Below are 16514 nucleotides of genomic sequence, written 5' to 3' on the forward strand. Positions count from 1 at the left end.
CTGAGGACCCCAGTGGACACCTGATGGATTAATCAGGATGCAATCTTAACCTCATTTACCTGGGAGCAAGCCCCATTGAATTCAACAGGACTGAGCAGGCATGTTTAGGTTTGCGCTATTCAAAAATGTATAGAGCAAGTACAAATACCTGCTGTAAATGTAAAGAAAAAGAATGTACCTTTTATCATATGTGGTGGCTGTGTGAGGTAATAAAAACCTTTTGGGAGATAATATATAATGAAATGGGGGGAAATGTTTAAAATAACATTCCTTTGAAAACCAGAAGCTTTTTTATTAGGAATTATAGGTAGCGAGATTCCAAAGGATCAGAAAATACAATTTATGTATGCGACAACAGCCGTACGGATGTTACTAGCCCAGAGATGGAAAGAAGAAACAATCTCAACCAGGGAGGAATGGCAAACCAAGTTGATGAACTATGCTGAAATGGCAAAACTAACTGGGAAGCTCAGGAACCAAGAGGACAAGAACTTTAAAAAAGAATGGGGGGAAATTTACAATTTATTTAAGAGACCATTGTAAGCAAATGGAAACATGAGCAGGATTTTAATCTCGCTTGTAAAGTAACAAATACGATGGATAAACGAGATGGACAAAAATGAGGATAACGGACTGATAGGCAGTTGTAAGCATTGAAATTAGGACCCATGGAGGGGATGGGGTCTTGCGATTCAGAGAAACCTCTTTGTATGGATTTGTAATTGATTTTGTTGTAAATTTATATTTGAAAAATCAAATAAAAATGATTGCGCTATTAACCTTTCTCGAGTCGACGTTGTGTTGCCTGTGTTCACCAGTGGTGTGTGGTCAGTGGACTAGGGGGACAAGGCCAGCCCCCTAAATGTTCCCCTAGCACCTCCTTCCCAAAGCCAGGGGAGCTTCTGTCTGGCTTAGGGAGGGAGGTGCGATGCTCATGCCTGCAACATCCCCGTAATTGCTCTCGTAAGCTGGCTCCTCTGTTCCTAACTGTTCCCCTAAGAAAAAAATCACCACACGCCACTGGTGTCCGCCATAATTCCACGCCACACATGCGATACTGAAATCCTCACAAAAATGTGCATTTCTAAACATATTCATGCATTTTAACTCCAGCTGCCCTCACTTTTGTCCAGGTGTGTGGGACCTTTAGTCCTCTAGATGTTGCTGAACTGCAGCTCCCATCATTCATGGCTGTTGGCCATGCTTACTGGGGCTGTGGGGAGTTGTAGTTCAGTAACTTCTTGGAGGGTCCAAGGGGCTACACACCCAAATTATTTCCCGCCACACTTCAGGCTCCTCACCGGTGCCAAAGGGACTCGTCGTCCGAATGCCGCTCAGATCTTGGTTATTCATGATGTCAATTTGAAAAGATGGATATTCTGCCATATGGTCATCTATAAATTCGCCTTCATAGACACGGCCATTCTTGAACACAAGCTTACCCTGAAGGGGGGGAAAGGGAAATTTATGTCCCCAATGACAGAGATAAAAACAGGCCAACTACACACCAGTTAGCATCACTGTAGGCAGGATTCTGTGGGCCACACTGCATTGCAACAAAATGCTGAGAACTACGGTAGCTATTGATGGGTAGATATAGAGGCTTTGCCAATGCTCTAATTAACACTTTATTCTACAGCATCACTTGTTTTACAGCTCCAGTGAGGAGGCTGAGGTTTCATGCCATGTTTCTGAGCTTTCCATACCCCAAATCTTACCATGCCTTGCTTCTTATTGTGAACCCACTGCCCATCATACATTGCTCCACTGGCAAAGAAGAACTTCCCATGTCCATGGCGGTCCCCATTGACGAAATCTCCCACGTATTCATTCCTTAGGGGGTATTGTGATCCGGGTATTCTCTTCAGATACCAAGTATGGGTACCATAGCCGTGCTGAAAAAGATTTTTAAAAAACCAACTCTCAGCGAGTGCACTAGAATTAGGTGAACAACACCAAATAGCATTGTAGGACAGATTATCTGTTGCATTGCAACATTGCTTCAAGAAAGCCTTTGGTTGAAGTAATGATGTCCCAGCTTCCCAAGAATTCCCAACTTAACCAGAGAATATGGTAGAAGCTAGATGAGGAACCTCAAGATGCTGATTTAGAGTGTGTCAGTTAGGAGCATTCCTGGTTTCTGTAAAATTCCACTTATGGCTGCTCTCCATATAGACCAGGGTTTCCCAAACCTGGGTCTCCAGCTGTTTTTGAACTACAACTCCCATCATTTCTAGCTAGCAGGACCAGTGGTCAGGGATGATGGGAACTGTAGTCCAAAAACAGCTGGAGACCCAGGTTTTGGAAAGCCTGATATATGGACCATGCATGAGTCACACATCTAAAAGTGGGGTGCAAATTAACAAGGTAGTCCTATTTTGACAGCCTATGATCCTTGCGAAATTATTAGCCATGGTGATCATCCGTGTAATGAGTAGCTTTCACAAATATGTTAATGAGAGCTTTACTTCTATTGCCAATTGCCGCATTGTGAGGTAATTGGGTGAGAAGAAAGAGATGGATCTCCTACCCCTCCACACCGCAGGATAATGGAAATTGCTCTCCCATGGAGAGGATTTAAAAACAAAACCCTGATGTGGCTCCAAGTCACACAATTAATCTAATGATTACTTGAGTCCTATCTGTACCACTCAAAAAATTTTTTTTTACTTTTTACCAACCACCAAAACACAAACAGTGAAACCCCCCCCCAGGTGGCTGATACATTGGATATACATATTCAATAATATACATATTCAATAATATTCAATAATAACATATTCAAATCAACCATATGTACACTTCTATATACCTTAACACTTCTCCCTCCACAAGGTTTATTTAACTTTTAACATTTTAATGCCCCAAATTGTTCAAACCTACCCAAATAATTCAATATCTTCTCAAACCAATCCTCCTCTTTCTCACTGACCTTAAGCCCTTTCATTCTATGTATCTTCACAGTTAGGTATTCTAAAATTATAATATTATTCAGTTTTTTCCTCCATTGGTTCACCCCAGCTCTTCTGCATTTTTCCAATTACTTGCTATAATCTGTCTGGCTGCAATTACCATCAATTTTACCCATTTACATTCCTCTTTGTTTTTTAACTCGGTACTACTCAGGGTAATAAGAACCATTAATTTAGTTATTTCCACATTCCTTCCCACAATTCCACACACACAAAAAATCTGTACCACTTTAACATCCAAGCAGTTCAAGCCCTACCTGTATGCCATTAACCCACTGCCCGGTATATTCCTGATTTGTCGTGAGCCACCTCATCCGCCCTTCTCCATGACGCATGTCCCTCTCCCACTGGCCTTCATAGATATTTCCAGATTTATAACTAGGAGAGAAACAAACGCACAAGGAAAGCAGAGTTGGCAATCCCAACGAATATTGTTTTAAAATAGACTGACATTTCATAAAGTCATTTCTGGATGATGTGAAGTCATTTCCCCAAGATGTGATGCAGCTACTAGCAGATGGCTTTAAAAGGGGGAAAGGGAAAGGGAAAATTACGGTGGAGGAGAATTATATTACCCATAAAAGCTGAACGGAACCTCCATGTTTATTGGAAGGTCACTAGATTCGCTCCCAATGCGAACAGCAACCTTGGAGGAGTAATTTTCATTGCAGCAAGGAAGAAAAGGTTAAATGCAGTGGTACCTCGGGTTAAGTACTTAATTTGTTCCGGAGGTCCGTTCTTAACCTGAAACTGTTCTTAACCTGAAGCACCACTTTAGCTAATGGGACCTCCTGCTGCCGCTGTGCTGCTGCTGCACAATTTCTGTTCTCATCCTGAAGCAAAGTTCTTAACCCGAGGTAATATTTCTGGGTTAGCGGAGTCTGTAACCTGAAGCGTATGTAACCTGAAGCGTATGTATCCCTAGGTACCAGTGTACTCCCTCCTCACGTGCTTCAATCCTGATAATTACCGCTTCCCTCAACCAGTAGCTGCTACAGTATTTGCATTTCTAAAAATAGATGTGCATATAAAATGAAAAACTTCCCAAGACGCCACCTTCCCAAACTCTGATGGGTTTTACATGCCAAAAGTGGGAGAGAGGTCTCCAGTAATATTTTTTCATTAGTCCTTGGCTACCCACAGTATTTTAGATAGCCCAACCAAACGCATAACACCATATTTGACAGTTAGCGCATTTCCACTTGATTCATGTTTAGGATACCTAATATGTAATTGTGGGATAGTGACTGATAAGCTCAGATAGGAATGAGGAAACCATGAATTCTGCTTAGCCATGAAGCTCGCTTTTGGCAAATCTTAGGCCAAATCACAAGTTGCCTTGGTGGTTTGTTTAAGACTGGTCATCATTCTACGTTAAACAAACAAACAAAATCCAGTTGGAAGGGCCACTATGGCTGGTTTAAAATAAATGTGTGGCCCATCGTAAATACAGTGGTACCTCTGGTTAAGAACTTAATTCATTCTGGAGGTCCATTCTTAACCTGAAACTGTTCTTAACCTGAAGACCACTTTAGCTAATGGGGCCTCCTACTGCTGCCGCACCAATACTGCATGATTTCTGTTCTCATCCTGAAGCAAAGTTCTTAACCCGAGGTACTATTTCTGGGTTAGTGAAGTCTGTAACCTGAAGCGTCTGTAACCTGAAGCGTCTGTAACCCGAGGTACCACTGTATATTGTTTTGAACATGCAATCATGATAATATGTGGTTTGGTCCTCAATCTCTCCATTTAGCCTACCTCACAGGGCTGTTATGAGGACATAATGGGGAAAACCAACAGAGGGTACCTTGGCTTCCTTGATGCACATGTAATAAATGAAAATGTGAGTTTCCTGCAGATATGTGTCCTGCTGATATGTGTCCAAAGATCTGCTGAATCAGAAAGGTTCTAAAACTTACCATCTTATTCCCCATCCACTTTTTACATTGAATACGAAGTCACCTTCATACCAGGAAGAACCTTCCTTGTTGTAATAAATGGTGCCCTGAAAGCACATCATACAAGCACATTAATCAACCAGTGCCTAAACATTTGCATGGGTAAAACCTCAGTGCCTAGGGCTTGCCAATCGCATGGTCGGCGGTTCGAATCCCCGCGGCGGGGTGAGCTCCCATCTTTCGGTCCCAGCTCCTGCCCACCTAGCAGTTCGAAAGCACCCCTAAGTGCAAGTAGATACAGTGGTGCCCCGCAAGACGAATGCCTCGCAAGACGAAAAACCCGTTAGACAAAAGGGTTTTCCGTTTTTGAGTTGCTTCGCAAGACGATTATCCCTGTGGGCTTGCTTTGCAAGACGAAAACGTCGTGCGAGTCTTGCGATTTTTTTCCACTCCCCCCCCCCTTTTTCTAAGCCACTAAGCCGCTAATAGCCTTTTAGCCACTAAGCCGCTAATAGCGCTAATCTGCTAAGCTGCTAATAGGGTTGCTTCGCAAGACGAAAAAACCGTTAGACGAAGAGACTCGAAGAACGGATTATTTTCGTCTTGCGAGGCACCACTGTAAATAGGGACCGCTTTATAGCGGGAAGGTAAATGGCGTTTCCGTGTGCTGCGCTGGTGCTGGCTCGCCAGAACAGCTTCGTCACACTGGCCACGTGACCCAGAAGTGTCTCCGAACAGCGCTGGCCCCGGCCTCTTAAGTGAGATGGGCGCACAACCCTAGAGTCGGATACGACTGGCCCGTACGGGCAGGGGTACCTTTACCTTTACCTTTTAAGATAAAGCGTGCATTATAAATCCATGAAAATGACACCCAAAAGCTCATTATACTGTACGCATGTCAGATAAAGTGTGCATTATAAATCCATGAAAATGACACCCAAAAGCTCATTATACTGTACGGATGTCAGGAAAAAAACGCATACAAAAAAGTGCAGGTTAGGAGAAAACAGCATTAAAATGGTCATGATTTTTCAGCAGGACTGAAAACTAATGTGGAAATATGGAGAACCAAAGGCTGGGAAAAACTGAGAAACCAAAACAGTTAGATTTGCTCAATTTCAAAACCAGCTTGTGAGGCAGTGGTGTTGGGAGGAAGCATGTTGGAATGGAAATTAGTCCTGCAAATATGATTAGTGCTGACCATTGTTGCTTTCAGTCTACGGACAATATGTAACTGATTACTGTTTCCGTATTTGCATTTCCTTTGCACTGAAATGAATGAGATGGGGGTGGAAGCGTATTAATTATTTAAAATTCAGCCACAGTGGACAGCAAGAAGAATAACGTGTGTTTTTTGTCTAAAGACAACATGCAGCAGAATGGAGATTGTGCTACATTTGACTAACACAGGTCAGAATGGAAACCATGCCATCTTGCTTCCTTGCACCTGGCACACATTCATTGGAGCTCGGCTGCCATAATTACCATAATTAACCTACCATAATTAAAAGGTAAGTCCAGAAGAGGCCAAGAGCCCCCTCAAGTCTGGATCTGGCCCGGTTTTGTTTGCTTTTTAACTATGACACCAATCGCAAAGTAGAAAACTCACAAAGAGTGAAAGGAGGACTGCTATCAGTCACCTTGTCATCATCATCATTTTTAATTTGTATACCGTCTTTCTATCTTACAATACTCAAGGTGGTTTACAAGCTGAAGAAACAAAAAATGCACATCTTATAACAATCTAATGCAATACAAAAATGTGACAATAAAACATAACTTTAAAATAGGTAAAGGTAAAGGTAAAGGTACCCCTGCCCATACGGGCCAGTCTTGCCAGACTCTAGGGTTGTGCGCTCATCTCACTCTAGAGGCCGGGAGCCAGCGCTGTCCGCAGACACTTCCGGGTCACGTGGCCAGCGTGACAAGCTGCATCTGGCGAGCCAGCGCAGCACATGGAACGCCGTTTACCTTCCCGCTAGTGAGCGGTCCCTATTTATCTACTTGCACCCGGGGGTGCTTTCAAACTGCTAGGTTGGCAGGTGCTGGGACCGAACGGCGGGAGCGCACCCCGCCGTGGGGATTCAAACCGCCGACCATGTGATCGGCAAGTTCTAGGCGCTGAGGTTTTACCCACAGTGCCACCAGCGTCCCTTCTTAAAATAGGTAACCAATATCAAAAAAGTAACATTCAACAATCACTAGAATATTATTAAATAATAACATATAAAAGTTAAACAGAAATCCACTCAGCAGTTATAATAAATAATTTCTAAACTATAATCAATAAAACAACGGCAAGACACAGTACATAAAATAATACAATACAAATTGAGAAGCAGAGACTAGAGGGTGGAAAGAGGCCTTGCCTGATGGAGTCTCTCCCCTTTCAGGCAACTCAGCAAATCTTAAATCTGTGTCTAGACTTGGTAGCAGCTCTGAGCACAGGACAGGCGAGATCTTCCTGCCCCAGATTCCCCCAGCAATCCAGGAGATGCTTCAGCCATGGTGCTTTACTTACCTTGCCATGCCTTTTGCCTTCGACCCACTGGCCAATGTACGAAACAGGGTAGGTGCCACACTTGTACATGCCAAAGCCATGCCTGATCCCGCTCTTTACCTCTCCATCATAGACGCTGCCATCCGGCCAGGTGTAACTACCATGATGCATTTGTAGGTTCTTCACAAAGTTTCCCTAGAGAGAGGGGTGAGGGGAGGGACAAAAGAGATTCACAGCTAGAAGAAAGAGATCTCTTGTTTTACCTGGAAATTTATGCATTATACCTTTTCATAAAAATATTGAAAAGTATGGTTCTCGGTTTATCACTACAAACAAGCACCGACATAAGATTTAATATACGCATATGGAAATTATCCTTGTGCCAAGATTCTAAGACATGTACTTGCAAGTTAAGGGCCGTCAAGGTAGTTGCAATGATGCTCCATTTAACATGACACTTTACCTCATACTTCACTCCATCAGCCCATGTGTATGTTCCTTGTCCATGCATGAGGCCTTCAGAAAACATGCCCTTCAAAATGAAACACAGATTTCAATCAATCAATCAATCAATCAATCAATCAGTGTTTATTACAGCCAATGGCCAGCATATTTAAACAAGAATTTCTGCATAATTCTCTACATAAACAATAAAAACAATTGATCTGGGGTTAACAATCAATATACTAATTAAGCGTACTTAAAATACGTATCCAGAGAAATAAACACCATAAAAGCTTAAAAGGTTTAGCTAAGAACTATAGCAGTTTGTGATGATTTATATAGCTGTGCTTTGTCAACTTCCAAACAACAAAACAGTAGGAAAATAGGGATATCTAAACACCTGAAAGAGAATTTCTGGGGGGGTGGGGGCTGAGAAACAGTCCTGTCTGAAACCCTGGAGAGAGATTGTATTATATTATAATCAGCTCTGTGATCCTCAGATGAAGGGCAATATAGAAATACTATTTTAACACTCATGTCTTCCTACAAAGAATCCTGGGAACTGTAGTTTGTTAGTGCTGGGAGTTGTTTGGAGACTCTTAACAAACTAGAGTTCCCAGGATTCTTTGGAGGAAGATGTGAGTGTTAAAATAGCATAAAAGTTCTTTAAAGGTATGGTGTGGACATGACCTTAACTCACATTTGCTGCCTGAGGAGCAACTTAAATCTAGAGTCTAACACTAGCAGCTTCTTGGTAATTACACCACTACAGCCACGGAGTAGTAAAAGCAATAATCTGAGCCTAGCTCACAGGTTCGGGTCACCACCTGTAAAATATTACATACAGAGCCCACCATCAAATGTACTCACCTTGTATACATTGCCTCCTTGAAAATGAGCTGTTCCTTCTCCCTCATATAACCCACAGATTTTTTCTCCTTCGTAGCTACGGGGGGGGGGGGGGGGAATACTTAAGATTAAAATTAACTGGTATTGAATAAATCCATATAATGAGCAGACAAAATAATTTCAAGCATGAAATAGAAGCATTAATCTATATCAAATTGTAAAACAACTTTTCTCACCAGGGTACATCACTGGTGGAGAAGGTGCAACTAGTCAAGTTTTCACCTAAATGCAGTTACTTACACACACACACACACACACACACACACACACACACACACGACCCCTTTAAACAGTGGGTTTTTTATACTCTTTGAGGGTTGAGAAACTTCTGCAACAAGTTGTGGTATTCAGCAGAAGGCCAGCCCACTCTCCCTGCTTCCCCAATAAAGGAAAAAAACGGAGCAAAAACAGAGAACGAGTAATTTATTTTAACATTTACAGATTCAAATATAAAACTTGGTACTAATTATTCATTCTAACATCACTGAAGTCTTGGAGGTGTAAGGTTGCAAAATGGAATGGAACCCCCAGCAGATGCAGGAATGAAAAATATTGCCTTAGGGCATTAAGGTAAGCAAAAGATACAACAAATCTCACTCAGAAACCAGCACAGAGTCATCTAATTAAATGACTCCCAACCTTGAAGTAGGCATGATCTTTTTATATTTGTCTGAAATTTACAAATTGCCCTGAGCCCTTGGATTAAAGAGGGTAGGTCTGCTATGCATCCGGGATTTTAAAGACAGAATTGACATCCAGGGGGAATTTCTAAAATGTGGTGTCCTGATTTTTTACTTTTTGAAATATGTCAACCCTAAAGTAGGAGATATATTAGCAAATAAACTCAAAATACATATAATTATTATATTATAATTACCTTGCTCTGTTTACACTGCCAGAAAGAAGAGGACACAGCCTCTAATTAGCTAGTAAATTGCAAGATCACATCTTCAATGCCATGTAAACCATCTTTATACTACTTTAACAGTAGTATAAAGTACAAAGTACTACTTTAACGGTCATACCCCCACCAAAGAATCCTGGGAAATGTACTTTGCTAGGGGTGCAAAGTGTTGTTAGGACACCCATCATAGAGCTATATTTCCCAGGATGCTTTGAAGGAGCTATTAAAGTAGTATGAGAGTTATTTAAATGTATGTCTTTGCCATGAACTTGATAAATTTAAGCCTGTTATTAACCTTAGGTACCAGCCACACAGGCACACGGGTGGCGCTGTGGGTTAAACCACAGAGCCTAGGGCTTGCTGATTAGAAGGTCGGCGGTTCAAATCCCTACAACGGGGTGAGCTCTCGTTGCTCGGTCCCTGCTCCTGCCAACCTAGCAGTTCGAAAGCACGAAATGCAAGTAGATAAATAGGTACCAATCCAGCGGGAAGGTAAACGGCGTTTCCATGCGCTGCTCTGGTTTGCCAGAGCTGGCCACATGACCCGGAAGCTGTACACCGGCTCCTTTGGCCAATAAAGTGAGATGAGCACCGCAACCCCAGAGTCGTCCGTGACTGGACCTAATGGTCAGGGGTCCCTTTACCTTTACCAGCCACACATAGTCTAAGTCCTCCACCCCCTACCCCTGTCCTTCTAGTTTACCTTTCAACGATGAGCTGAGTCAGAATCGGCTCCTCATACTCAATGGGTTCTGTGGGTGGAAGGGCCACTGCTTCTTTCACCTCTTCTTGGGGAACTGTTTGGGCTGCTGCCTGTTCATCCACTTGATTTACAGCCGGTGGGATGTTCTGTACAGAAGTAGCAGGTTCTACTGAGGGCTCGTGTGCGGAAGGAGGAGGCAAAGACTTTTCTCCTTTCTTACTGTCTCTCTTCTTTTCTTTACCCATCACAGCTGAATTGTACCAAAATCAGGACTCCCTAGATATCTTGCCTCCTTCACTTTTCAAACTTTACAGATCCTGTAAAGGGAGAGAGGGGAGATATATATATATATATATATATATATGCAGGTTTTGGTGTCCTCGGGTATCTTCCCGTGTAAAAGTTGGGGTGTCTAGGCGACGTTTCGACGAGGTCTCACTCGTCATCTTCAGGCTGGTGCTTTCGGCTTCTTGTTACTGGAACAGAGCAGGATCTCAGTGTTTGAGTTCCTATAAATACTGTTGAGGAGGTGTGGCCTCCTATGTTCTGGGCAGAGAGGAAGTTCCCAGGCTAGTGTGCCTTTTCTTCTTTTGTTCCTTAATTGCTTGAGGGATATCTTGAGTGATTTCTTGAGTGATATCCTGAGTACCACTTAGGTGGGTCATTAGGTGTGGATTAGTTGCTAAAGCCTTTGTGTCTTGACCTCTTGAACTTTGTGAAGAGTTTTTCTGAGAAGATGGGTGTACTACATTTAGTTGTGCTCTGGCTTGGCTTCGTGTATAGGGGCGAGCTGTGGTTTTGTGGCCTGTGCCAGCCAGATCTGTGTAGGGATTGCAGGGGGGTGCAGCATCCGGAGGTGCCACCATGGTTTGGCTACTGGATGGTGTCTGTAATTTATCTGTGGAGAGGGTCTGGGTTTGGGTCTGGTGTGGTTGATTGGTGATGGCGTTCTGTGTGCCTCTGGATCTGGTGTCAGTTTTTGTGGGGAGGGCTAATTTCCAGATGTCTGGCAAGCGGGATGTGTCGTCACGCTTGTTCATGTTGTGAGGGTGTTTCTCTATCTCGATGGCTTCCATGATTATTCTCTTGTGGTGATGTTCCATGTTAGAGAGCAATTTGGAATCTGCAAAATTAATTTCGTGTCCTGTTTCTTTCATGTGTTGGAAGAGAGAGGAAGTTTTTTCTTCTTTTTTGACGGCATTCTTGTGTTCTGCGATACGTGCATTTATTCGTCTGTTTGTTTGTCCAATGTACGTGGCTGGGCAGACTTTGCAGGGTATTTCATAGACCCCTTGGTTTTCCAACTGGATTTTATCCTTGGGGTTTCTGAGGATATTGGCTATTTTTTGGTTGGCGCAAAAGGCTGTTTTGATATTGTGTTTATGGAGGATTTTGCTAATTTTATCTGTAGTGCCCTTGATATAAGGAAGGAGGGCCATGCCATTGTTTTCTTCTGTGTCTTGGTTTTTGGGGGGTGTTTCTTTTTGGATTAGCTTCGTAACCCTGTTTTGCTGGTATCCATTGGCAATTAACACATTTGAGAGATTCTGTAACTCAGTTGTCAAGTGGTCTTTGTCAGCCAGGTGTTTGGTTCTGGAGATGAGAGTCTTGGCTACGGAGTTTATTTGTGCAGGGTGGTGGTGTGATTGTGCATGTAAGTAGCGGTTGGTGTGTGTTTTTTTCCGGTAGATAGTGTGTCCTAGGGAGCCATCAGGTTTTTTGTAGATTAGGACGTCAAGAAAGGGAAGTTGGTTGTTGGCTTCTATTTCCATAGTGAATTGTATTTTGGGGTGTAGGCTGTTGAGATGTGTGAGGAAGCTGTCCAGTTTTTCCTTCCCGTGTGGCCAAATTACAAAGGTGTCGTCAACATATCTGAGCCAAAGTTTGGGTTTGTGTTCTGACTTGTCTAAAGCATTGGTTTCAAAGTGTTCCATGTACAGGTTTGCGATGACCGGTGAGAGGGGTGATCCCATAGGTGCTCCTTCTATCTGTTTGTATCTTTGTCCATTGTGGATGAAGTACGTGTTGGTTAGGCAGTGGTTGGTCAGGTCCAAGATGTATTCGGGGGGATTGTATTTGTTTTGAATGGCTGTCAAGGCTTCATTAATGGGCACTTGTGTGAAGAGAGATACAACATCGAAGCTCACAAGTAGGTCATTGGGATGTAGGTTTTGCTTCTTTATTGTTTCTATGAACTGGAAGGAGTTTGGAACGTGTGAAGAGATGGATTCTGCATAGGGCTGGAGTTGCTTGGCGAGAAATAAATGGATACCAGCAAAACAGGGTTACGAAGCTAATCCAAAAAGAAACACCCCCCAAAAACCAAGACACAGAAGAAAACAATGGCATGGCCCTCCTTCCTTATATCAAGGGCACTACAGATAAAATTAGCAAAATCCTCCATAAACACAATATCAAAACAGCCTTTTGCGCCAACCAAAAAATAGCCAATATCCTCAGAAACCCCAAGGATAAAATCCAGTTGGAAAACCAAGGGGTCTATGAAATACCCTGCAAAGTCTGCCCAGCCACGTACATTGGACAAACAAACAGACGAATAAATGCACGTATCGCAGAACACAAGAATGCCGTCAAAAAAGAAGAAAAAACTTCCTCTCTCTTCCAACACATGAAAGAAACAGGACACGAAATTAATTTTGCAGATTCCAAATTGCTCTCTAACATGGAACATCACCACAAGAGAATAATCATGGAAGCCATCGAGATAGAGAAACACCCTCACAACATGAACAAGCGTGACGACACATCCCGCTTGCCAGACATCTGGAAATTAGCCCTCCCCACAAAAACTGACACCAGATCCAGAGGCACACAGAACGCCATCACCAATCAACCACACCAGACCCAAACCCAGACCCTCTCCACAGATAAATTACAGACACCATCCAGTAGCCAAACCATGGTGGCACCTCCGGATGCTGCACCCCCCTGCAATCCCTACACAGATCTGGCTGGCACAGGCCACAAAACCACAGCTCGCCCCTATACACGAAGCCAAGCCAGAGCACAACTAAATGTAGTACACCCATCTTCTCAGAAAAACTCTTCACAAAGTTCAAGAGGTCAAGACACAAAGGCTTTAGCAACTAATCCACACCTAATGACCCACCTAAGTGGTACTCAGGATATCACTCAAGAAATCACTCAAGATATCCCTCAAGCAATTAAGGAACAAAAGAAGAAAAGGCACACTAGCCTGGGAACTTCCTCTCTGCCCAGAACATAGGAGGCCACACCTCCTCAACAGTATTTATAGGAACTCAAACACTGAGATCCTGCTCTGTTCCAGTAACAAGAAGCCGAAAGCACCAGCCTGAAGATGACGAGTGAGACCTCGTCGAAACGTCGCCTAGACACCCCAACTTTTACACGGGAAGATACCCGAGGACACCAAAACCTGCATTCCTGTACCCGTGAAAATCTACGAAAGCATATATATATATATATATATTCTGTTGATAAACATGCCTGATGACACCTTCCTCTACCTGAGTCCAGCAAAACAATCACACTCTTAAGCACCTGGTGAACAAGGGAGTTGAAGCACAGCTTGCCATCAGCCAACACCAGGCATAGGCAAAATCGACCCTCCAGATGTTTTGGGACTACAACTCCCATCATCCCTAGCTAATAGGACCAGTGGTCAGGGATGGTGGGAATTATAGTTTCAAAACATCTGGAGGGCCGAGTTTGCCTATGCCTGGTCAACACCAAGGGAAGCATTGCCTTATCATGGGATGGAGCATCACTGCACTAGGAAACAAGAGCTTAACACACTAATCTTAAAACAATAGTGTAAGTCAAGAGACAGAGGCTATTAACCAGCTGTCCCTACCACTCTACATGGTGGCATTTACATGGGAAGAGGGTTATCAGAAGAGGTATCAAGGGCAATAAAAAGAATTAAGGGAGGGGGAAACAGAGCTCTAAGAATAGAGGGCCTGTCAGCCACTTCCTATAGGATTTCCTTGTTTTAATTCAGACAATAACTGAAGTCATAAATAACATTCTTCACATAGGATTGCTACCAGAATTCAGGAAAGGAGGCGAAAATCATTGTTTTTTGCCAAATCAGACAAGGCTCCTGCCCTTTTAATTTTGCATAAGTCAATTTCATACTTAAGTAATGAACATAAAAGTGTGTTCATTTTAGTGGGAAAAATAAAAATGAACACATATGCAGGCTTCTGTTTAATAGGGAAATGGCTTCTGTTTAATAGGGAAATTGGAAAGGAGTCGAAACCTCTCCAGTTGAGTTCACTCATGCCACAACACAGGTGTTTTTGTGTCCCGTCCCCCCAATTGTTACTCTGTGGCTTTTTTGGCAGCATAGAACACAGTTGACCGTATAGAGGTGCCTGGAGATGAGAGCTTATTGTGTGAACAGTGCTCCTCATGATATTATTATTATTATTATTATTATTATTATTATTATTATTATTATTATTTGCAGCATCCACACGCAAAATAGCCAGTTCATATCCCACTCCCTTCAGATTTATCTTTCCTTGGAAAATCCTGTTTAGACAGACAGACAGACACACACACCTCTGTTGTGCTTGTGACCTGTTTACGGCAACTGAACAAACCTTCTCCAACATCAAGTCCCCTTCTGGAAGCACGATGGATCTAGTCCCTGAGTAATGGCATTTTTAAAGCTATCTTAAAAAAGGATTTTATTTAAAAAATGAATTGCAGTCCACATATTTGGAAGACGCAAAAATTCTTCAGGCTGGGACTGCTCAAAAGTACCTCCCTCAGACTTGGATGGGGCTGTTGGTGTCCATCGCTTACTCACACAAGCAAAAGGACAGAGAATTTCTAGCCTCCAACCTCCAGCAGAAACTCTCTGCAGAGAGATTTAAGTAGCAACAACAACAGCAGCGGTTGCAGCGTCAGCGTCTTAATCCCGGACAGTTACCATAGTAACCACTCTCAGGGCGGGAGGGGGAAGAGGATAGTATTTATTCCTCTTAAAGGGACCATCACCTATTAGCCTATTGCCACAGCCTCCTTAACAACAACAAAAAAGCTCTATGCCAGTGGTGGGGGTGCCCAAACGGGCACTTATGGGGCAGAAGGAAGAGAAACCAACAGTGGGTGGAGGGAAAGCCAATTATTGGTTGTGCCCCAGCTTTGTCCCCATTTTCCTCTCGGCTCAATTCTGATAAAGGCCACATCCACACCACACATTTAAAGCGCTATGATACCACTTTAAACAGTCGTGGCTTCACCCTGCAAAGGATTCTGGGAGATGTAGTTTGTTAAGGGTTCAGAGAGTCCTTAGAAGACGCCCCATTCCCCTCACAGAGTTACAAGTCTCAGAGTTTCCTGTGAAGCACGGATGACTGTTAAATCCCCTCTGGGAATTGTTTCTCTGGGAGGGAAATAGGGGGCCTCTTAACAACCTTTATAACTCGTAACAAACTACATCTCCCAAGAACCTTTGGGGGAAGCCATGACTGTTTAAAGCTTTAAATATACAGTGGTATCTCAGGTTAAGTACTTAATTCGTTCCGGAGGTCCATTCTTAACCTGAAACTGTTCTCATCCTGAAGCAAAGTTCTTAACCTGAAGCACTATTTCTGGGTTAGCAGAGTCTGTAACCTGAAGCGTATGTAACCTGAAGCGTATGTAACCTGAGGTACCACTGTATTCTGGAGATATTGGGATGGAAATTGTATCTTGCACTCTATGTTTATCACCTCTGCAACCCTGAAGTCCAGAAAATGTTGGCATCGTAAAGCATTTACCAAGGCCACAAGCTCCCTGAGTGTAAGCCATGGTGCCAAGTGTTAATGTGCAGAATAATACATTTGAGATTATATATAATTTCAATATCTGCTCCAGTAACTCGTACCTGAGAAAAAGCTGGAGACCTCTTTCAGTGGACCATTTTTTTTGAGGTGTGTGTGAAACTATAAACTTGTGAATTACACACTGCTGCTTTTCAGATAGCTGAAATTTGTACAAGTTGAAGATACATTATTTTCTTACCCCAGCACAAGTTAATCTCATAATGTTCTATTCATTCACACCGGCAAAGAATAGCATTTCCTGTCTTGCCTTACTTGCTTCATAAATTGAGATTTAGCTAGCTACCCTAGCCTCCTTTTGGCATTTCAATTAAGTTCAACCGTTCGCACATATAAAGGTAAAGGTA

General features: G+C 42.9%; 1 protein-coding gene across 4 annotated transcripts in view; it reads right to left on the reverse strand.

The window, feature by feature from the left end:
* LOC114584521 (radial spoke head 10 homolog B-like) overlaps positions 1 to 15678 on the reverse strand; it is a 32633-nt gene extending 16955 nt beyond the window's left edge. The window contains exons 1-9 of one of the 4 annotated variants that reach the window (XM_077918599.1): positions 14941 to 15678; positions 10331 to 10647; positions 8685 to 8760; positions 7834 to 7902; positions 7392 to 7565; positions 4892 to 4977; positions 3230 to 3350; positions 1719 to 1895; positions 1302 to 1443 (exon numbers count right to left, since the gene is read on the reverse strand). In XM_077918599.1, the coding sequence (XP_077774725.1) occupies positions 1302 to 1443; positions 1719 to 1895; positions 3230 to 3350; positions 4892 to 4977; positions 7392 to 7565; positions 7834 to 7902; positions 8685 to 8760; positions 10331 to 10575 (1090 nt within the window). In that variant the 5' untranslated portion in view covers positions 10576 to 10647; positions 14941 to 15678. Of the gene's footprint in view, positions 1 to 1301; positions 1444 to 1718; positions 1896 to 3229; positions 3351 to 4891; positions 4978 to 7391; positions 7566 to 7833; positions 7903 to 8684; positions 8761 to 10330; positions 10648 to 14899 lie in introns of all 4 variants that reach the window. The other 3 variants (XM_077918598.1, XM_028706449.2, XM_077918597.1) reach the window with 3 other exon arrangements.
* Positions 15679 to 16514: the final 836 nt, after the last annotated feature.

The sequence above is a fragment of the Podarcis muralis genome, chromosome 14 (genome assembly GCF_964188315.1).
Source record: "Podarcis muralis chromosome 14, rPodMur119.hap1.1, whole genome shotgun sequence".
Lineage (NCBI taxonomy): Eukaryota > Metazoa > Chordata > Lepidosauria > Squamata > Lacertidae > Podarcis > Podarcis muralis.